At 39.4% G+C, this 23,643-nt stretch overlaps 1 protein-coding gene across 2 annotated transcripts; it reads right to left on the bottom strand.

The window, feature by feature from the left end:
• Positions 1 to 4,369: 4,369 nt before the first annotated feature.
• rnpc3 (RNA-binding region (RNP1, RRM) containing 3) lies at positions 4,370 to 20,980 on the bottom strand. 2 transcript variants are annotated; one of them, XM_068303920.1, is made up of 15 exons: positions 20,578 to 20,980; positions 20,441 to 20,488; positions 19,492 to 19,601; positions 19,069 to 19,158; positions 16,461 to 16,572; positions 15,691 to 15,759; positions 14,416 to 14,558; positions 14,103 to 14,228; positions 13,609 to 13,751; positions 11,269 to 11,445; positions 9,087 to 9,181; positions 8,883 to 8,941; positions 7,535 to 7,667; positions 4,836 to 4,913; positions 4,370 to 4,422 (listed from the first exon to the last, which is right to left on the bottom strand). In XM_068303920.1, the coding sequence occupies exons 1-14, from the start codon at positions 20,728 to 20,730 to the stop codon at positions 4,848 to 4,850; spliced, it is 1,524 nt and encodes a 507-aa protein (XP_068160021.1). In that variant the 5' UTR covers positions 20,731 to 20,980; the 3' UTR covers positions 4,370 to 4,422; positions 4,836 to 4,847. The 2 variants fall into 2 exon arrangements, with proteins under 2 accessions (XP_068160021.1, XP_068160020.1); XM_068303919.1 differs by lacking the exon at positions 4,370 to 4,422 and adding an exon at positions 4,429 to 4,686.
• Positions 20,981 to 23,643: the final 2,663 nt, after the last annotated feature.

Genomic DNA, 23,643 nt, shown 5'->3' with positions numbered 1-23,643 from the left:
TCTTCTCATGTCCATTTGATCAATGATTTAGCCTAAAATTGAAACTGTCTTGTAAAATTTATAAACTGAATAAAGTTTACGATCAGAAGAATTTGGATTTTGGGAACAAATTTGTTAAAGAGAAACTGTTTTGTTTTGTTTTTTTGTAAAAATAATGACTATATAACAAAACTGAGCAAGAACACTCCTTTCCTGTTCTTTCTTGGAGATGAATGTAAATCAAGCTGTGACCCACAAGAGGCCTGTGCCCCCCTGACAGCTCCAGCCTATCGCTCGCTGCATGTGAACTCTACTAGCTGCATTAATCACTAACATTAATTCACTCAGGGCAGGCGACCCCTGGTAACAAAGGCTCAGTATCAGTTTTAATGTCATCAACAGCTATTTTCTCAGTAACAATATGCTGACTTTCAGTGTGCATTCCCTTTGTGCCGAATGCATTTAAAGTTTGCATTCCATTAAAGTGTCAGCACATATTATTCAACCCTGGTGTTTTAGTTTTCCATCTTTAATTCAAGATCAAAAGTAAGGGGTTGTTGATTTTGGCTGTTTTCAGCCTCATTAGGAAGATTGACTTTCTTTTGCCTTTTTATACATATTTCAGGCCACAGAAGGGCTGTGCATACTTTATGTATCGACTGCACACAGTATACACATACTTATTCATTTGAAATGCTTCAGTCCCCAGGGCAGGGGCTGCTCCTTACTGGTTTATATAATATTCTGAAAAATAGCTGTCATCTGCTCAGTAATTGATTATTATGTGCCTCATGCTCCAGTGTTGACAAAAGGCTCAAGGATGCAAGTATCCAAATGTTCCACATTTGGAAACCCACGATTCAGGTTTTAAAAGCAAATTGTAATTCTTTGCAACTTGACAAATGTAGTCTATTAAACTGGAAATTAAAATTTCTAATAGAAAACATAATTTAAATGTTTGTATGTGTTGTTGACACAAAAGACATCAGGTAAAAAAGATCTCTCCTAGTTTTACCAATGTGGCAGAGCTACTTAAATTACAAGTTAGTGAGTCTTTAAAAATGTTTGGTTTGCATGCAACTATTGCGGGGGAAAAAATGAAAACAAGCACATATTTTCATACATTCATTCATTCATTGTTAACCGCTTCATCCGCTGTGGGGGCAAGAGCCTATCCCAGCTGACTGAGGGCATGAGGCGGGGGAAGAGAGACACAAACAAACACGCACACACTCATACCTACAGACAATTTGGAATGGCCAATGAACCTGAAGCGCATGTTCTTGGACGTGGGAGGAAGCTGGAGAATCCGGAGAGAACCCATGCAGACATTTTCCTACAACTTTTAACAAATCCAGTCAATTTTTATAAATGCAGTATACAAAAATTGTCTGAAATTTTTTTTTGGAAAAATCAGTTGTCAGTTATTTTGGAAGGTTGGGCTCTAGAAGTATGAGCTATTTGGTATGGATCTGGGTAAAAATACAGATTAACCTGCTTTAGTTTACAGCTACAAATTTCATTGTCTTGTTAGTTACATGACTTGCTTTTAGTCTTACAGTGTCATCCTGCCTGCCTGCTAATAGCATCACACGCAAGAGAATTTTTTTTGTTTTGTAGATTGAATTATTTTTAAAAAAATCCTACTTGCAAGTCATCATTTCTATTTATATGCCAGCTTTAAAACCAAGTATTTCATGAGTGTTAAGGCAGGGCATGTGCATGTGTGTTAAGGCAGGGCTTAGTTTTCCAAAAATAACATCATCGCTCAGATTCCTTCAGAAATGCTAAAGAACAGAAAGTTTTTCCACCAAATCTGTTTTGCCAGTTGCTGTTGTTCAATTCTCCCATGAGAAGTTTCTCTGGGCTTCAGCACTCCTGCAGCATGCAGAATGAACTGAATGACACGGTGATTTATACTCACTTGTGTTAGATTCACTTTTGGTGAAAACAGAAACTTGAATTGCACCAGTCTCGACAAAGCCTTGACAATACCGCACAGACGTCATGGGTAAATTTATACGGTACATGTGGTGTCTAGGGATACCTTTCAGCCTGGGGCATGTTGATGTTGCCTTGAGTGTTCCTGATATTTTCTTTAACATTGCAGAATACTGTGGATCATGGGTAAATACTGCACAGAAAATAATGTGCAGTTTTGGAAGGTAACCGGAAAAATAAGTGTCCTTACGACCTACCGCCTAACATTTTACGACCAGTTCCGTGTACATGAATCCAACTAACCAGGACAATCCATCCTGCAAATAGACTTCACACCTGGTTGAACCCAAAATAAGAAACATTTTCATGGTGACACGTGTGGGTAGCTGCAGTATTAACCGGAGACGGATCCCATGCAGTGAGGAGGCAGAACATACATCTTTATCTGTGTCCACTTATAAAAGGTTATCTTTCATATTGCTCAAATGTTACCTGATAAATGTCCTGGTAACTCTCAATATTTCCACTGCGGGTGGCACATTTGTCATCGTTGCGATGGCGGGCAGAGTAGGGCACAGATGGGAACTCCTCCTTCACTCTGGCGTTGAAGTATGAGCTTCAGGTTGAACCAGATGAGTAGATGTGATTGATAACCCTGAGCTCCTGGATTTTAACCAGAGAGGCTGAAGTCATGAGCAGGTCTGGGACTTGATATACCAGAACCGATTTTCGAACAAAAGTTCCATGAAAGTAAAATTTGCATGAATGGGATGTTTTTGAAGTTGCACACTCACTAAGATCTCCACTCTTCCCCCAAACTAAAGTCTGAGGGCCTGTTGAATGTCCGCAGCTAAAAAAAAAAAAAAAAAATATGTTTATTGAAAAATTGCAATGACACACTCATTTTTAACTATACCGTTCGGATGGTTTTGTGGGCACATGTTTTGATATTGAAAGGTGTGCATAGGAGGATAAAATATTTAGACAATTTGGATGTTAAATTCCGTCAGTAGGTAACGTGACACCACAAGAGGGTGACACTTCTAGCCTAGAGGTTGATTTAAGTGGTTTATTTTTTTTTTGTACCTGCTTTTTAATTATTATTATTATTGTTACTAATGTCATTTAGGTATTCTGACAGGGATCCAGAGTGACAGTCTTCTTAAAATGCAGATGTTAGTTTGGTTTTAAAACAGTGGAATCATTGAGCTGAAACACACCTGCACGGTTCAGAAGAACTGAAGTCTGCTGGATGAAAAATGAGCTGATAGAGTGGAAATAAACCATATCACACTTCTTCAAATATATTTTGAAGTTGTCCCACTATCTTTATCCTACAACAACAGAGACACTTTGCACCGCAAATTCAAGACATTGTACAGTAAATTTTTCATATTGTCATTCAAACATTTACAAACACAAACAAGTGTCTGGAGGATTTTTTAGTCAAATGACTGAGCAACATTTATACCTACCACATAAAAACGGTATCACAATCTGATTAGAATCACATTCCGTTACTTAGTTGCATATGCTTGCACTAAAGGAACAGTGCGTACAGATCCTACAGGGTTATCATTTATATCACAAATTACTTTTAATGTGCACTCCTGAAGACATCCACAAGATGATAAAGTTCTTGCATCGGCTGTGATTATGTTGCACCTTGTGTTCTCTGCTATTAATGCAGGTGCAAACTGCACTCACGGGATTAAAAATGCACCAGGTTTTGTTTGTGTTTTACGAAAAAAAAAAACGACACACAGGATTTGTTCCTGATTAACTTTGTATTATTACCTTAATTTAAAACAGCAATGATGTAAAACACTAAAAACATCAGCAAAGCAAATTTTTACACAATCAGGAATTGGCTGGGAATAAACAGAGGAAGTTCCCGCTGTATTATTGACATGAGTGTCACAAAAGGTTCAACTATTATGACCAAAGCACTCCACATGGGCAGCTGTTTACCAGTGTTTTCCCTCTTTTAATGGCTTAAAGATCAGACAACCTAAACTTCAGCTGTGATTGACATGCCCCATGCTTTTTGCAGTACTGCCTACACAAAACTAATTTGATTTCCAGTTATTATGGCTGCTAAGGGGAGAAGTTCACCCTCTCTTTCTAAGGTTTAGGCTCTATAATCACACAGATGGGGCCAGCCAGGGCTTGTAAAGGCAAGCTAACCCAGGCCCCGCAATTTCCCATAGACTGCAGTGTGGTTTGTTTGCCGTCTCTTCAGGACGACGGGTATTCTGCTTTGTTGACAGCTCACCATCTGCTGCTGAGCCACCCCAGGTCTCCTACACATTCTAAGTCTGTTTTTACTCGTCTATTCAAGACTTAAAGTTTGGAAATATATACCATATCTTTTATTGAAGTGTGCCCACAAATGTGACATATGCTTGAGTATGGGATGAGAAGAAAACACAACAAACGGTATTTTAATAAAAAATATTTATTTAGTAATGTAAGAAGACGATGACATCAGAAGACCATCACCTGAAATTCAATCAAAAGGTAGAGAATATTGAGATTTCAAATGAGAACAGGATTCCAAGCTAATCTAAGCAAATTACTTCTGATGCGAGCTACAAAAAGAATTAGAAACAAAGCATCGAACTTAAATTTAGTCATTAAAGATTTCAATTCCATAAAAAAAACTACCCCCATTTTCTTTAACATTTTTTTCCAAAGGATATGCCAAAATAAGGATACAAATGGTTCAGCTGGGCCACAATATCAAGCCTCGGTATCTTGAATAAACTTTAAAAACAAATGTAAAATAAAACACCATAACAGGAATAATAAGGCTTGTTTTATTCATAGAGAATAGATTCACTATATCATGATGAAAAACACTTTATTTTCACATCATCCTTGTAAATCGCCAAAGGCTTTAGCATCTCACTCACCTGTTGAGTTCATCATTGTTTTGGTCCTCTTTTAGAATCCGTGTTTTCTGGTTTTGGTCTTGCAGATCTGGCAAATTGCTGTGAATTGAGACTTAAGGACTGTGGCTCAGCACACTGAATCAAACAGATAAAGGTTTACTCTCACCGTATTATTATTGTTTAAGAAAAAGATGTTTAAATAGGGGTGGCACGGTAGAGCAGTCTCGCCCTGTGTGGAGTTAGCATGTTCTCCCCGTGTCTGCGTGGGTTCTCCGGCTTCCTCCCACCTCCAAAGCATGCGCTTCAGGTTAACTGGCCGTTCCAAATTGACCGTAGGTGTGAGTGTGTGCGTGCATGCTTGTCTGAGTCTGTGTGTGGCTCCGCGGTGCGCTGGCATCGCAACTGGAGTTTCCCCTGCCTCACGACTTAAACCAGCTGGGAGAGGCTCCAGTCCCCTGTGACCAGCTACAGCGGTAACAGAAAACGACTGGATGGATGTTTAAGTAGGTCAAACTAATCTATTCCTACATGGTCAACGCTAACTGCTCCTACATCTGGTCCCTACACTGTATTTTTACTACTGTATCTATATGTGAGGGGATGTAATTTTTATCAACATTTAAATTTTAACTACCCGTGTTTTTCATGAAGTTTTTTTTTTTAATATGACTAATTGAGCAGTCTTAGAGTAGTGCTAAAAAAGGATTGACGAGACTCAATCACAAGACAACCACAAACAGGACCAGCTGTCCTGTCTGCTGCTATCTGCACCACATTCTGAAGCTACAAACAGAATGAAACTTGAAGAATAATCAAAGGCCATTATGTTTCACTTGGGGTACAACTATTAACCACATGTTGAGCTCCTGTTCAGTGAAAACCACAAATGAAGTTTCATTTCTTTCCTCTCATCGGATTTACCTGCAATTGTAACAAGTCTGCCATTCCTGCACACCCATCAGCATTCAAGGCTTAAAGGGCTCCTATTATGAAAATTACACTTTTTCAGGTCTCTACATATACATAGTGGTCCTCCCTAACCCGATCAACTCCTAGAATCTGAGAAACAAATGCTTCCTGCATCAATAAATATTTAGTGTTTTAGGAATTCATGACCCTGACCGAATCCAAACGATTGGATTTTGCTAGAGTATACAAGAGAAAAACTTGGTCTTACTGTTTAAATCCCCTGTTTCATTAGTTTGCGTTACCTTAGCTCCCGTGTTATCCGTGATCTGTCATTGTCCATGACAATTTTTGGAAAGCACAGCTTTAACAATCACAACACATCACCGCTTTGAAGCGGAATGTAATTATCTGAGCAGCCAGTCTCATCATGAGATGAGACTGGCTGCCATGATGATGAGCCATGAGTCTTGAGCCATGAGTCTTTGTTCAGCAAAGACTGGGCAACATGAGGAAGCAGGTCCACGCTTAGCGCCGAAAAATCGACCGTTATATGATGAAAAACAAGAGTGCAAAACACAAGAAGAATTAGAGCGAAATATGTAGCAGCGAAGTTATTGAAAGTTTCAAAAAGTTCCAGACTATGCCAATCGATCAATCTGTAATGCAGGAGCGTTCCGAGTGGCGCAAGTGAACAGACGCACGTGAACGCGCGGGGGATTGCAGTGATGATATGGCAGCTCAGAGGGGGGAGGGAGATAGGGAAGGCTCAGAGAGGGGAGGGGTGGAACTAGGGAGCTGAGAGCTACGCCCCATTAAAACAGACCTTTTGAGAGGATTTATCAATATTCAATTAAAGATATTGAGGACCAAGGATCACTTTGGGGCAAGACATTTCAAATACATTGTAGTTGGACATCTGGCAGCTGAATGACAAGAATTAAAAAATGCATGATATGGGTCCTTTAAAAATCCTTAGAAAATCAAGTCAGATAAGTTTTCAACCCCCCCTCTTAAAAGAGTGACTAAAATAAATCTTTTATAGGACTGAATACCATGCACAACAGGAGCAGGTTGACGAGCAGTATAAACTCCAACACCATCACCTCACCTACACACAGGACATAAATTACACTGCAGCTGTCGCTGTTCATTCTTTGAACTTGACTTATTAAAATACCATTAAAATCAAAAGCCTTGTTCGATTAGACAAGTTCAGAAGTTGATGTGCAGTTATCAGTGGTGAGTTGAGGAAGAGCAGCAGACGGAATAAGGCTGCCAGAAATTAGTCCTCATCTTCCTGAACGCACTGAGGACAAAGCCAGCAGCTCATCTGGGATGGAAGGTATCCCTAAATAATCCTCACACTTCTGAAAGTACTTCTGTGTAATAATCTCATCCTTGCTTTAGCTTATATCTCATTTTAAAGTTCATTTTTCATTTCCATCCATTGGCCCACATAACATACTGTCAAAACGGCTTGTGTCAATGAACAGCCTTGTGATTTGAAACAGGAGATGGAAATGAAACCACACGTACATCAACAATATTTTGTGTGTTTTAGGCAAACTACTCGTTCATAATAAAACCCGTAACTTCTCTTACTCAAAAGTGTCACTGCTAACAGCTAGATCATTTGCTAATAAAACAAGAAGCTCTGACGTAAACCGAACTGGCATCTTCAATTTCTGCATATTTGTTCTTCGCTCTACATACCAAATAACCAATTAGCCACTAAACACCCGGATTTCCCTTTTTTTTTTTGTTTACATCCTTGTCTCTACCTCGTCTTGTGGAAGTGGATGAAAGGATACAACAACAAGGGGTTTGTCATACAGGACATAGCCGTTGGTTTCCCGCAGTGCCTTCTCTGCGCTCTGCTCACTGGGGAGTCCGACAAAGGCCTGCCCTTTCATCCGTCCCTCCTTCATTAACACAATGTCAAACCTGAGGGGAAAAAAAGAGAGAAGGGGCACGTCATTATCGGTGGGGGTGTGAAATCAGTGTCACATAGCAAATGTTATCTGCTTCTGTGGTCACATGGGACAAGAGCTGTAAATCCTCAGAAGAGTTTTTGTACCCCTCTCAGAAACAAATCACATGTTTCACACACAGACTTCCTTTGTGTGGGCCCCCAGAGACTTTCAATGGACAGCCAAGTATATTTAGCGGCCAATACAAGCAATTTTTATTACATTTTTTTATCCACCTGACAAAACAATACCATCCCCTCACTACATCCCTTTAGACTAACAGTCATGTATGGAAACCTGTTTGTGCTGTTCTGAATTGTAATTGTGCCACTTTTATTGTCAGTGTGGGGGAAACCCTGATTTGTCACTGAGCGCGAAGAAAGTAAGAGGCAGCAGAAGAAGGAGCTGAAGCTGAAGGACGGCTACAGACTAAGCCACTGAATTTTTTTTTTGGTTTTGATTTTTTTTTTTTTTTTAAATGACAATCCTAGCAATAGTTTGATGTAACACAAGTATTGTTTTTCCCCACTGCCTCACCGCTCCTGCCCATCCCCAATCCGCTTAAATAGTCTGTTCCTTGTTTTAAGACCTATGCAGGCTCCAGACATTTTGGGTTCCTTTAGTGGGTGTAGTCTGGGCGGTTTGAAGAGTGAAAAATAAAAAAGGTGCAATTTAATCAGCTAAATGTGAACAAACTCTTTCTGTGTATAAGTCATCTGCTGTTGCATTTGGTCAGAATGAAAATCGGCAGACAATTGAGTTGAGTTAGGGTAACAGAGGTTAGATCAGGTTAAATAAATCCATGGGCATGAACTGCAGTAACCCCAGAAGAAAAGAAAAAAGAAAAAAAAATCACTGTTTACCACCGGAGTCACTGTTTCTCTGGAAGAGCTGCATCTTTATCGCATACATTTCAACGTAAGCTTGTTTTGATGACTCAAGTGCAATATTTACTTGAAGTACTGCTGATGCAAAAAACATAAAATGTCCCTCATGATCACTATGTCAGGTTGGATACTTATTAATAACAAAACACACAGTCAGCATGAATTACTAAAAACTCTCAGGGGAAAGCGACAAATTGCAAGAGTCAGAAATAGCTCCTGGAGATAGGATGAGGGGCGAAGCGACACGCGAGCCCAGTCAATAAGTCAGAAAGTCATGCTCATGTGGATTCAGGTTTACGCACATGTTTCTCTCTGCCTCTGATGAAGGGTTGATGTATCTCCTATAGATGTACTTCAGGTCCTGGAAAATAAGTGATGAATATCAGGAAAAACAGTCAAGATAAGAACATAAATGCTTTGCTTCTGCAGAACAGACGTGAGGTTTGGTGACAAACAACATAAAGAATACATAACAACACCAGCATATGTGCTATAAATGCACCTACTTTCTCCTCCGCCTGCTTCGCAATGTTCTTCACGTACAGTCTGCAGGTCGGCTCTCCTGGTTCATAACTTTTAAACACAGACATCCTTTTTATCTCTGTTTTCAAAGAGAGAAGCGGAGAAGGTCTGTTTCAAAATGTGGTACAAAGCATCACGGTGCCGTCTGTACGTACATAAAGGGAAATTCATTACAACGCGATACCATCCACTCCACGTTTAGTTTGGGACAGCTGGGATTGAAGAATAGACTACAACATGCAGGAGCATAACAGGAATGATTCTGTGTTTGATGCCCACACATATCACGTCTCAGCTGCTGTGAGCTGAAACTGAATGGTAAACACGTCCAAACCGTTGCAGCCCAGCGTTTGCTATCATTTGGCAAATACTTCTAGGTCACCTAAAAAAAGTATGTCGACAGTTATTGTTGTTTTATGTTGGTTTTGTCTCCATCAACGTCAGCGGAACGCATCTTGTTGTCCATATATGTCCATCTGCAGGTTGCAGACCATACATGTAATTTGGACTGCTTGGGTTAACTTCACAGAGCTACAGGCACTGACACGGACACCTCTCCCCTCTAGAAGGCATTCTAGAGATCAGATTTGAATAAGATTGTACTTTTCAACTGTACTGGCTTAACTGAAATATTAATGCTTTCATACACAAATAGACATGCATTCCATACTTTTCTACCGTGTCAATAGTGTGTTCATATTTCTAGTACTGCCCATACTCTAGATGTTTATTCCGTATGTAAGGTTGACTATAAGCATCATTCATTTCTTAGCCACACAGTATATTTACACTTTTGCCTGGAACTATACTCCTGGGATGTTGGATTTGCAAACAAATCATTCTTTTGCAATGTCTAAAGGGGGACTGAATGAATAACTGGTAGGAACTGCTTGTTTATGATGCAGACCGTTTAGCATAAGAAACCGTTTAACTTCAGGCTCAGAATTTCATTTTGTTTATTTTATTTTTTCATGTATACATTCATATACCCCTGACTGCTATTTGTGTCTCTATATATATTTTTAAATTGCATGACATTTTTTAACATCTTACCATTCTTTTTATCACACAGTAATAATTCTTCTGGTTAGGTGCTTTTATTCTGCTCTAATGTGCAACATGTGAGGAAAACCACAACAATGAGCAGAAAGATGCTAAAATAATGAGTAGGGCTAGGGCGGGGGGGGGGGTGGTCAATATTATCTGTGAGTTCCTCATGAGGGGCTCCTTACTGTGACGGTCACTCCTGAGTCCTGATCATCCCATGGGGACTTAAATCATAGTCTCCTGACATGTCAAGTTTCATTTAACAAGTTAGATCGATCAGCCTTGGTCATACAAACCGACTACCAAATATTTCTGAAGTGCATTTTAAAAAAACTTATTGACAAGCAGAATCTCTAAGATTCAAAAGAAAAGTTAAGTAATAGCTGCTTAAAACTGAAAATATAAAAGCATGTTTGAACCTAGTATGGCTGGTGGTTATTTTAAGCTCTTCCCAAACATAAAAGTTCAGTCCCTTCCTGCGACTGCATCAACTACTACAGCAGCCTGTTCAAAACGGACTGTTTTGAAAGAGTGACTTCAAAGATAATCTGAGGGACAAATGAACCGAACACAGAGACATCCCATTTTAAAAGTAACTACGAAGGTAAATGAAGCAATACAGACAGTGAAGACATGATTTTAGCAATACGCAATATTGCTCTTCAGAACCTCACTCAACCTATGTCTCTGTTTGACCCGTCATCTCATCTGTCACTGAGTTGAGTCTAAAACTCAGTAGCACTAAAACCATTCCTGCTACTCCAGTAAAGTGCTATCCACTTGAATAATCAAAGTTTATTAATATTTAACATTCCTTTAATATGTCGTGTATCCAAATTGCGCAAAATTTGGGACATCACATTCTTGATTTCTTAGGACATTGACATGCCGTGTGTGAGGTAGTTCACATGAATCGTTCCTGAGATTTTAAGGACAATTTTTTTTTTTTTTGCTTTGTTATTAGATAAACAGAGATGGATTTAAGTTGGGTTTAAATGATCACTTTTTTGATACATGTTTACCATACAGAAATTTCTTGGTAGGATCCAGCACCTTCCTTCCCATGAAGGGATGGCATTGCTACTAAACTGCCCCTGCTCTTAAAAGCATCTTGGTTACCATCTCTTGATAGTCGTCCCTTCTCCAGCTCCTTCCTGGAGATAACATCTGATGTAAGATCCTGTTCATCGTCGCTGTGGTCGTCTTGTGATTGTGACAGCTGAGCACTGGGGTAGAGCTTCCCAAAACCCTCAGCCTCCTGGACGCTGCTGGGAGTGAGTTCTGCTTCGTCCTGTTCTAAAACGAGACAGAGGACGTCATCTTCAGCATGTTAAGCTGTTGCTACATTCAGTCTGGTAATACCGCCAGCAAAAGCTAAACAGCAGTTTACCATGTACCACCAGGATGGATCTGCTGGATCGCTTTATGATAGATAGCAGGAGGAAGACGCTCCATATCCAGCATAAACACAGATGGAAGTTTTCACAGCGACATTCAATAGCAGATGGTGAAATAATCACTTCCTCCATGTTTATCCTTTCCATTAAAAAAAAGCTCAGGGTGGGAAAATCAGTTTCATTACCAGCAAGCAGTTCTGAATATAATGATTTCATTTTAATGGTTGACACTGAATGCTATTCTTTGTTAGAAATGATTGCTGATAATTGCATATAATTGTTGGCAGTGTCAACAGTCAGCCATAACACCTACAGTCTATGTTAAATAAAAAACTAATCAAATCTACATTTATTCCTGTTTAACAAACAACTCGACGGGTGGTGGGAAGGAGAAGTCTGGCACACTTTTGAGAGGTGCATGAATCTGAACACATACACACTACGAACGGAATTACCATGAGCAGTATACCTGTACAAACCCAATGACAAAAAAAACAAAAAAAACAAGCAAGCCTGTCAAACCAAATACGGTGTGAGCCTGTGTGTGTGCTGGTGCAAGAGTGTTGGGGTGGTTTTCTGATACACTCGGCAGAGAACTAGATCGCTGCTTTCAAAATTATCTTTATCTATCCCATTCCTCCACTTTTCATTCAAATAGCTTGTTTATCGGGGCTCCCCCCCTGACTTCCTAAAAACAAGACGAATGGTAATACAAAAAGCCACCTGTCATAGTTTATCTCCACCTATCTTTAGGTAATCTTTTGTTTGACTTTGAGATCTGTTTTACCTCTCAGGATTTGCCAGGCAGTGAAGTTGTAACTAAAGAGAAGGGAGATAAGACGAACAGGGAACTGCACAGCTGTCAAGTAACACAGACGGTGCCCCCAATGACTTTTGCTCATACAGATAGGAGGAAAACCTTTCTGGTGTGTTACTGCTGTGATACGCTGTTGTGCAGCACTCGGATCTGACTTAAACCTATGTCAAACCTACATCGAGTCCTGCCTCAGTGTGGTGCAAATGTGTTCTACAGTAATAATCAAACTATAATAATATCTTACATTTCTTTATCATAATACCAAATACATAGATGAAGAGCAGGCAGAACACTTTTAATCCATGTTCCTCAAATCCATTACTATTATCAATATAGTCCCAATGCTAACCCTCATAAACGTGTGTAAGCAACATCAGGTGTGTGTCAGGAAACAATAACAGTGTCAATGGAAATTCAAGTTTGAATGCTAGATCAATCAAATAATGGATACATGAAAATGTGAATATTTGCTGATTCCAAACAATTAAATGGTTACTGAGAGCAACTGTCAGACACATGGAAGATAGATTAACAAAATTAAAATGATCTTAGAAGCTGTTAAAGCTTTGGTTCCAACATGTAGTCCTACCATGGACATCCTGTCTCTCATTAGCAGGTAAGAGCAAACTTGATCTGACAAGGCCTATGATTTACTTCTTAATGTTTGATTTCATATTACCTGTAGGAAAACTTCATTTTGTTTGTGACCACTACTGTGATATTTGTGATTAAGGTGGTGCATAAATAATAATAACAACAAATGCTTAAGATTCCTAAAGAATACCAAGAGGCATTCCCTGCAGTACTCGACAAATGTGTGCACAAACTTAATGACACAATTTACGAGTCGTGCCCCAGGAAACATCATTCAGGAAAAAAGGAAGCTCAGAGCATGAATGTAAAAATCAACCTGTAACCATAGAAACAAAACATACATAAAGATACACAGGAAAAAGGCACACCTTGTTTGCAGTACTTGCACATTACTGCCAGAATGTTTTGGGTAATGGACAGCCTGAACCCATTCGTTTATGTTCTACAGTTTATCAGTAATGGAGGACAACATTACAAAAGACAAATGATATGATTACACAAGTTATCATGTTTCTAATTTGGCGTACAAATGCTCAACACTTATTCACGTGTGTTGGACTTGTCCATTTCCTGGTTTCTGCACAATTATGAACTAAAAATTTCTGGTGAACTTCACAATGACAAGAAACAAAAATTTCAGAAAGTCCTTACCTCTGTTTTCATCATTGCAATGACCAGGCCCACTCCCTTCCACCATGGCCACCACTTCTGGTAACGAAATGTGGAATTCAATTTTCCTCTGGCCAGCGGGGAGGGGCTGCTCGAACACGTCGGAGGGCTGCAGCGCTGGAGCGCTGGGGACAGCACAGACAAAAACCCCTGGCTTTAAAAATACCCACAATAAACCTGGTTCCTGAGCAGCTTGAGGTTTGGGGGTCTTTGTTTTGGTCAACCGCAGATATTTCCCAGTCTCCAAACATGAAACTGAGAGACACTGTGGTGAGTGTGTATTTATAGTCGAGACAGAGTTTGTGGTGTGTCATTGAGGGAGCGTCTGCGTGTGCTCAAACAGTAAGTCACACAAGGCTGTCTTTATGGAGACTTACTGTCGAGAGCTTTTCTACTCCGTTTTGGCTGCCTGTGAACACTACGTGGAGATGAGCTATGCGTATGGGCTGTGACATGCATGAGTGCCTCTGCTGTACCTCTGAGAGTCTGGCTTGGGAGCAAAGAGTAGATCCTTGATCTTGGGTTTCTTTTTCTTCGAAGCCGTTTTTGGTCTCAGAGGTCTCTTGCATGCTTGGTTGACCAGACCCATCAGACGAACAATCCTGAAATAAAGTAAGCATAGGGAATAAGGGAAAAGGAAAGAAGAAACGTCTACCCAGTGGAATTCAGAGACATTTCCCTTCAAGGCTTTTGTGTGTTGAGTCATTATTACTTCTGGTTTAAATGAGAAAAAGCTGGAATGACTGGAACTAACAAAAACACAAAACAAGTATAGTATTTCCTCCTCACCTTTCCTTGTCTTCGTCATCCCCGCTCTCATATTCCGATTCTTCTCCACTGGACAGCTCCATCTCCTCCTCTGGTAAAGGGGGGTAGTTGGGAGGGAAGGGGGGAGGCATGGGGATGGGTGGAGCAGGAGGAAGGAACTCAAACTGCAGGAAACAAAACAACAGAGATCAATTTAGAAATGAACCGTCTCTTGGTTTGACGAAAACATTTTATGGGTGTCATCTGTAACAAGATGTTAGGAAAAAAAAAAGTTCTAAAACTGAGAAAATAAAGTTGCGGATTGTTGTGAGAATAATGCAAAGTGCTTTGTACTGCCAATGCCAACGATTATCATACCATAATGTAAACAACAGCAGTAATTTCTTTAAATAAATGAATAAAATGGCAGAAAATACTAAAAGATACCAAAGGCTAGAGCTCAGGGTTAGAATCTCAACAGCCTTGTTTGGGCAGAAAAGCAGTGGAAAAGCTCAAGAAGCTCTGACTGACCAGATTGAGGAGCCGGAACAGGATAATTATGCCCTTTCCCACACAAAAATGAATAACTAACAAAAATTAAAAATGCAATGACTATAATATTCATGCTATGACATTATTATTATTATTATAATAAATTCATAGACTTAAACTTCAGTGTCTTTTTCAGCCTTCCAACTAAATCATTATGACACTTTACAAAACTCAGTGGAGCACATACTTCTGCCAAGGCTGAGCAATTCTGTATCTGTATGTCTGTCGAGCAGATGTCTCACCTCTTCAAGAAGTCTGGCACTGGTTTGGAGTTTTTACAAAATTGGGGAAATTATCAAAACGCATCTGACAATTCCGAAGAAAAATGTTCTATATCCTGAATTTGCAGCTTTAAATGGACTGTACTTGCACAGAGCCTTTCTCGTCTGACTGAATGCTGAGATTTTACAATATCAACCAGCATTCACCTTTTCACACACCAGAATTCATACAGCGGTGGCATTTTTACCAGGCGCCACCTGCTCTTTAGGAGCAGAAACCATTCACACCATCACTCAAACACCAGTGGAACATTCCCCTGGGAGCAATCTGACGGAATTGACATGTTGGCCGCTGGGTCGGGGATTAAACAATCGACCATCAGATAAATTAGTACTCTACCACTGAGAAACAAACTTCTATATCAACATTTTCTTTATATTTGAACACTGTCCAGCTATTTTCTAAATTCATATTAAATAATTTATGTTAATTTTATTCAAAATCATTAGCCCATTCTTTTCCATCCACAATACTGTAGCTCACCATGGGGGGTCTGACAGTGATGGGGCCGAAGGGACACGGTAAATTCATCTTGTTCATCAGATGTAGCACCTGTAGAGTTGAAGACATGAGCATTAATGCAGTGAAAGTGAATTCAAAGATCCGAATTTTGAGTTAAGTGGAAGCCTGCTAATAGAAATGTACTGCTGCTCCCAAACAGGCAGCGTGTAACTTGGGCTCCATATGTAACACAGATTGTGAGTCTTTTGCATTTTCCAACACCCAAGAATCAAAGTGAGACTGAGGCTGAGACTAAGGTGAGAAACCAGCGGCGGCCCCGAACTTCTATACAGCACACCAGCACCACCAAGATGCCAACATCAGAAATAGCAGAGGTGAAAATCCAGGCAGCAGAGCTCCTGGGGAAATGTTAAACCCATAACTCATGCCTCCCACTTATGGTTTATTATTAATACTAGCTCTCCAAATTGAAATTTAAAAGGCAAATGTTTTCCGTTTGATCTTTAAGAGGTTGGATGCAGTTCAATACCTCTGAAAAACATATTTCTTGTTTTTTTGGCGGAATAAATCTGAAGACTGGAAATGTTGTCACATTTGAATTTTTTGCGAGAATTCGTTCTTGCTAAAAAAGGAAAGTGTGAGCACAGGGGCAGCATGAAAAGACATAAAAATACAAACACACACACACACACACACACACACACATACAGATGACCAACATCTGCATATCAAAGACATGAAGGCACTGGATAAAAAAATCAAATGATATAAAGGAAGCCGGATTTACTCACTTGAACATAAAACTTTGGCACACTTATGAGGGCATGTGTTATGTTTGTCAGAACGCCATTAGAAGGTGGTGGGTATAAATATTTCAAAGTAGGATTCGATTGGTATTTCAACCTGTAGGGCAGAGAGAGAGGAAAAGACAAAAATACTTTAAAGGAAAGCTGCAATGGGCTGCCTTAAAAACACCCGCCACCCCCACACCCCTGTGCACAACCCACTTCATACTGTACATCAGTGTGGCCCAGCCTCTGAGCTTCAGCTAGGCTGCTTTTTCTCACCATTAAGGGACATTGAAACCAACATGCCCTGTCAGCACCAAAGCTTGTCCTTGTGTAATAATAGCTTTTATAAACTGAGACTCAGCACGGCAGCAGAGAACAAACCTGCACAGCCCTAATAAACAATGACTTACTTACTGTGCACGGAACTTAATCTGCCACTTAGAAGAAACCAGTGAACAGAATCATCAAAACTACTAGTCAGTGGTCAATTAGTTGAATTTAATGAATGGCCTTATCCTCTTTAAACGCAAAGAAGGAAAAGTTAACTCCATAACAAATAATGAGGGTAATTTAACAGATAAAAGAAATAACATGGTAAAACTATCTCAATACAATCCTGACACAGAAGGAACAGGAACACAAGGAATCTCATCAAGTATGTAATTTGAATTAATTTCACTTATTTAATTTTAATTGCACATTTTACTCTCAGCTGTAGTGACATTTGTAGTGTTTTTTTCTGCTTAACTGCATCTGATTCAAAGGTTTGTGTGGTCCAGCATAATCCGATCTGGAGCTTCAGTGACGTCCCAGGTGGCACCCCATTTTCAATGTTTGGGGCATTAGTTTGTTAATGAGGGACTCGTGGGTAAATTATGCAGCTGCGTTGTTGAATTTTAAGGAATGATCGACAAAATGGTAAAACATTTGATTGACAAATTCCCCATTACACTCTAGAACTAGATTAGGTTAGTCAGCAGTTGCACAGTTAAAGGAATTACTACCGTTTCATTAATACATCCTCTCTTTTTACTTTGACAAGAAAGAAACACGACTATCCTTCAGATTTCAGGGTTGGAGATATGAGATCCTTAAAAATCTGTCAGTCTATTAGACTGCTTTGTTGCAAAATGATGGCCCCTTGAAAGACAAACCCTCCGCATTTGATTTATTTTGACCAAGCAATGGAGGGAAGCGAAAAGATATACTGATGCCATTGTTTTTGTTAACCAGAATTCTCTTGCAATGTGCAGAAAGAGGAAAAAACACAGAAAGCTTCCACTTCCATAGACCATGATCGGATACATTTGGGTACATTTCTGCTTTTATATGTGTGGTGCATGAACTTTAAATGAACTAACTTGATGCAAACTGACTGAACTGTCACTGTCAGGTGTTGGTGGAGAGAGCTAGCAGCATGAAGCTAGACATCAGGAGCGCCAGAACAGTCAAGTAGCTCAGCACTATACGGAAACTCTTCCATGTTGCGATTATGTTACCATCAGTAATTAACTGCTGCAGGCTTAGTTGACCAACATTATGTTACACAGACACAATATTTCATTAAAAAGGCTCATTTTGATACATTCCCTCATGCCCTGTTTAATACTGTCATGCTGTTATTACACATTCAACACTTCTAGCTCTTTTTCAAACAAAGTTTTATTGGGCTGAAATATTTTATTGTGAAACACTAGCAAGGTTCTTACCCTGTCCTGAGTTTGCGTTATTGTCAAGTCTTGTGTTCATTATTTGGTGATAAACTTACAGGAAAATTTTAGGTGAGTAGTAGAAAAATTGAAAGTCACAGTGGTCCTGACAGATTGCAGTGGAACCATCTCCTATTGATGTGCTCAATGGGAGCAGCTTCTATGTGACATCTGCCTGTAAACATTGCTGGGTCAATCTGATTCAATGCCTAATGGCATTCAAACTTGCGAAAGGTTTCACACTGATACAGAAAGAGAATTCAAGCTACAAGCTAAAAAGCAGCATATTTTATTGGCTTATGCTACATAAAGGAAACATGTAAGGTTCTTTCAGACCTACCCACAATCTAGGATAAAACGTCATTAGCAGAGCTAGACATTAAATACCTGCCACTGACTGGAAGCACAGACGGACTGTCAGGTGCTCAACGACTGACTGGCCATCTAATTGGACACAAGGCTGCTGACAGCTCATTTCTGGTGCTCAAGATTTCCATTCAGGTTTGCTGTCTGCCAGCTTTCAGGCAGCTTCCACACACATACACTGACAAAGCTTTGACCAGGTTTAGACAGCATGGGTCATATATTTGTGTTTGGGTGTAGGCGGTATCTTTTGTCTAGCGACTTACTGGTAAACTCCAAGAAATTGATGAAAAGAATGTTAACACAAAATCCCATGCAAGGAAAAAATGTTAGGACATTGCTAATCTATCTATTCTGTATAGCCTAATTAAATTTTCTTGTTCTTCAATCACTTCGGCATGTATCTAAATAATAAATCACAACAACAGAATTACGTGATCCAAAGTCAGTAGTTTAGGAATCAACATCCAGCACATCAATGTTGGCTCTTAGAACACCTGATGGTAAAAGCTGCTTATGGACAGAGCAACACTCACCCAAGGCTCGGAGCGACGCCGGTTTGTATGAGGGGAATATTTACTGGTTTGGCTTCCGGTTTATTCTGCTCTTTTTGAACTTTTTTCTTGCTGCAAAGAAAAAATTTAACAACAAAGATTCAACTACAAACTTTCACGCTTAATTACACACCACTATGAACTTCACATAATTTCTGTGCTAGTGAGTCACTTTTACTGGCTTATAAGAAAATCAGTTTCACTGTAACATGAGATCAATAGAAACTGTGCTCATATTAAATTATAAATGAAAATTCCTGTTTTAGAAAAGTCACATCTGATCTGTGGAGCTTTGGATAGGGACTTAGTCCGAAAAACAGACAATGGCTGAATTTTTCACACTGAGCTGTAGCAGTTACAGTCAATGCATTCTGTTTTTAAGTAACACAATGAAAACAAATGTACCTTTGTGACACTGGTGGATCCTTCAATTCTGTCACATGATCTTGACCTTTTGCGAACTCCACAATAAGAGTATGATCAAGAATCTCTAACTGATGTAGTCTGGTAAGAGCCTAAACAGATGCGAGAGGGATTTCATATCATACAGGTCAGTTTAAAAAAAAAAAAAAAAAAAAGACTAAAAATGTTTGTTAGATTTATTTACAGTTGGAAAGAAAAATAATTAATCTCCTTTGCCCTCTGTGCAATAGGTTTACTGGCACAATACATATTTATTTTCTAGGATTTAATAAATGTTCTGAAATAAAATTTTAGGGGACACTGACATTTGTTCGGGATTGTTTTTCTTTTGGAATTTGATTCCCCAAACTTTCCCTCTCTCACAAATGGGTTCATTCTCTTCTAAGATTTCCTGATTCTTGATTAAATCTAGCTTATACTTCATTAGCTATAGGTTACCAGTAAGGAAGCAAAGAAGCCACACAGCATCACTGAGTCACCACCATCAGGGAGTATTTAGGAATATTTATTACAGCCTCATTTAGGTAAATGAGGTAAATATTTCTGATCCATACCTCCCAAAATGTATCACTTAAAAGAACAGCACGCCAAAACATGTGTGTCCCATGTGGAAGGTTGAGCATGGAGTCCTTACCTAAGTTAAGGATTTAACAGAAATAATCTTGAAAATCTATTTCTAAGTAAGTTTATGAAGTTTTACGTCTGATTTGGAAATGTGTAATCCTTTGCTTATAGAGAGGCTCCTCAAAGAGCAGAATAATCATGAGATTACAGTCGACAATAAAACCAATATTTTGTGCTGAATGTGAAAAGGGGTTGTTTGTTACATTCCAACAAATCCTAAAATGGAATCAGAGTTTAATCATTTTGCGTCCAACTGTAAACATATCACATCCGTGCAAACCTAAATCTGATAAAGAAAATAACTTACATTTTCTGCTGATTTTTCACTCCTAAATGTTGCAAACGCTGCATGTTTCTGTGGAAACGCAAATGCTTGTTAAAAAATGAGAATAAGACTTAACCAAATTTCAAGCATTTATTATTTGGCAGTGAGAAACATCTTACCATGCGACCAGTGCCGGAAAAAATCCTTACTGACTCGGCTCCAAAATATTTTAAGAGGTCTTCTTTCTCGTCCTGGCTGAGCTCAGCTGGTAAGTGGCGGATAAGCAATGTTTTGCATCCGTTAATTTCCGACATCTCTTCATTTGTGTCCATTTTCTTGCAGAAAAATGCTACAGCTACCTATGAAATAGGGATTATAGAACGAAGCCAGCATGTAGCAAATTCGTAAATCCTTATGTTTACTTTTCGGTGACCAATTACAAAATCTTTTGGACTCTAACACAGACAATATAGTCAAAAGCATATGCAAATAAAATTTCAAGAAAAAAAATACATTTAAATTGAAGGGATATTTGTTATAGCACACCAGCACCCAGCAACCGGTAGTGCTTTTCCAACTAACTTCCGTCTTCCGTTCTTCTTCGCTGGTTTAGGTCATTTGACTCTAGTAGTGCTCACTACTGCCACCTCCTGTACCGAAGGATCTAGTTGCAGATAGCAGTGCACTTGTTCTCAGGAATTCATTGAAATTAATAAAACAGGTAAATGATCGTCATTCGAATGATGTTAATAGCATTTATTATACGCAATTCTAATACCTCGCAACAATGTTAGAGCAACAATCAAAATATTTTGGTTCATGTTGCTTAGAGTTTACACTCTTGAGAATGAAAAGCTGTGATCATCACAGCAACTCGCTGGTCTCTTTCCGATTTTAAAATCAGACACTGGCCACCAGAAATCAGTTTTGATTTTAACCTGTACTACTATGTGTACTGTCTAAAAGTTTACATTCAGTTCTCTGTAACATTATCTCCTTCATGGTAGTAAGTATATTGATATGAATATGAGGAACAGGAGTTGAAATGACTTTTTATGTTTACTGTGGACACAAAAACTGAAAATCTGTTATTTTTTATTTTGCCGTGCTAAATTAAATTAAATTAAATCAAATCAAATCAAATCAAATCAAATCAAATCAAATCAAATCAAATCAAACTTTATTTATATAGCACTTTTCATACATAAAAAATGCAACTCAAAGTGTTTCACAAGATAAAACGTGATAAAATAATGAAACATACAACAATAAGAAGTGACACATATAGCCCCCCGCCCCCATTCACACACACACACACACACACACACACACACACACACACACACACACACACACACACACACACACACACACACACAGTCACACATACAGTAAGCAGACTGTTAACATGGCTTGGCACTGAGGATCCAGGTGAGGAGAAGCCACCCATGGGGGCCATCCACACCAAGAGGCACCACAGTCCACAGCCACAGGAAGCACCGCCACAGAGACCCCCCCCCCCTCAACCCCGACAGACCAGGGCAGACACCACACCTATTGCAGAGCCGCACCAGTCCCCCGGGCCGAGGGATCCCCAGGGCGACGCCCCCGTGGGCAGACCAGACACAACTCCCGGTGTGGAGGGCCCCCAAAATTAAAGAGATTAGATTATGTACAACTTTAAGACAGAGTAAAGTACAGTAATTGTGAGCAAACTGTGTCTTCTAACAGTTTGAACTGTCAAGGCAGTGCAGAAATATTCATCATTCAGTCAAGTTTCACAAAATGCCTTCCCTCATTCTTGCTCACGAATGAATGAGTATTTGAAAAATTCCCCTCATAGTCATTTAAATTAACCTGTTTACCCTTGGAATTTAGCTAAGAGGTGTCTTTTGGGGCATTTCCAAGTCAATTTGTTGCTCATGCCCAAACTTGTTTGAAACACAATGCAGTTATGACATTTAAAATGCACATATATTCACTAAAATAAATTAAGCTGATGAGGTGAAACCTTATCTATACCATCTCTGCCTTGTTTTCACATCTGTTGAAAAGAATTATAACAAGATTATTTTTTTACAACTTCCCAGCCTCCTAGGATTATCGAGCAAAGTTAATATAGTCCTAGTTTTTCTGTGTTTCACCAGCAGATGTCAGGTTCTTCACATGAAACACAAGCTGTGGCAAGAGGGACGTGACTTTTCCAACCACCTTAGAGCTAAAAATGAGGCTTCTCTCTTCAGCCACAATATATTACTAAAATACAAATTACTGAAAAAATAGGTATGGTATCATTACTTATAAAATGTCCTCCATGTTTAGTTTTGGGTCTTCAGAAATAAAAATTGTCAAATAGTTGATGGAAAGACTTTCAAAGGAAACAGAAAATGATAAATATCCACCTCTTGTACTGAGGTGAATTTCTGCAGGGTGAATACTAATTTATCGAGAACGAGTGTAATTTGTTAAGGCCTGTCCCGCTCCTGTCCAGATTTATGAAGGCCTTCAGCTTTTCACCCCCATCCCCCGAGAAAATCTCCCTTCTCGAGATTCCTCCAAATTCCTGGGCAAATGAAGCCTTTTCTTTGACGAACGACGCAAGGGCATTCCTCATCAGGGGGACACAATACCCCCTTTCAGCATGGCCTGGCTCTGAATTTCACAGGTGATGGGAGGAACGGTAGACACTTGATCCTCCTTCCTCCCTTCAACGTAGCACATCAGACTGAAGGGAAAGGGGGGGAGAACAGTGGAAGATGCTGATTGGGAATGTGGTTGCTGGGGTAATAAAGGGGGAAATGAGCTGCGTGTGATGGAGTGGTTTATTTATTTTTACATATATTTTATGAGGGAAGTCTGGAAAAAAAATTGAAACAACTTTCATTACAAACATGGCTTGCACAACTTGCTTCACTCAGGTGGCGATCTTATGAGCTCCATTTCCAGGGAAACACTGAAATCTTTGCTGATCTGGGTGTAGACCACTCATATTAAAGTTTCAGTTGACTATTGAAAAACATGGATCATCCTGAAATCACTCCAAGACCTCTAAAGGGACACAGTAAAAGTGTTCACATGTAATTGGTAAGAGTTTTACCTGAATGGGACTAAGGAGCAGTAAACATTAGATTTTTTTTTTAATTTCTGACAGTGGTGATAACTTCTGTCACTAACAAAACCAATATGGCAGTACAGCACATTTCTCCAAAGACTTAACAATCGCACATTTTTTTAACTTGAAAGGC

The sequence above is a fragment of the Antennarius striatus genome, chromosome 20 (assembly GCF_040054535.1).
Source record: "Antennarius striatus isolate MH-2024 chromosome 20, ASM4005453v1, whole genome shotgun sequence".
Lineage (NCBI taxonomy): Eukaryota > Metazoa > Chordata > Actinopteri > Lophiiformes > Antennariidae > Antennarius > Antennarius striatus.
Note: the sequence above shows the minus strand (reverse complement) of the source record. Positions and strands in the feature narration are given on the sequence as shown.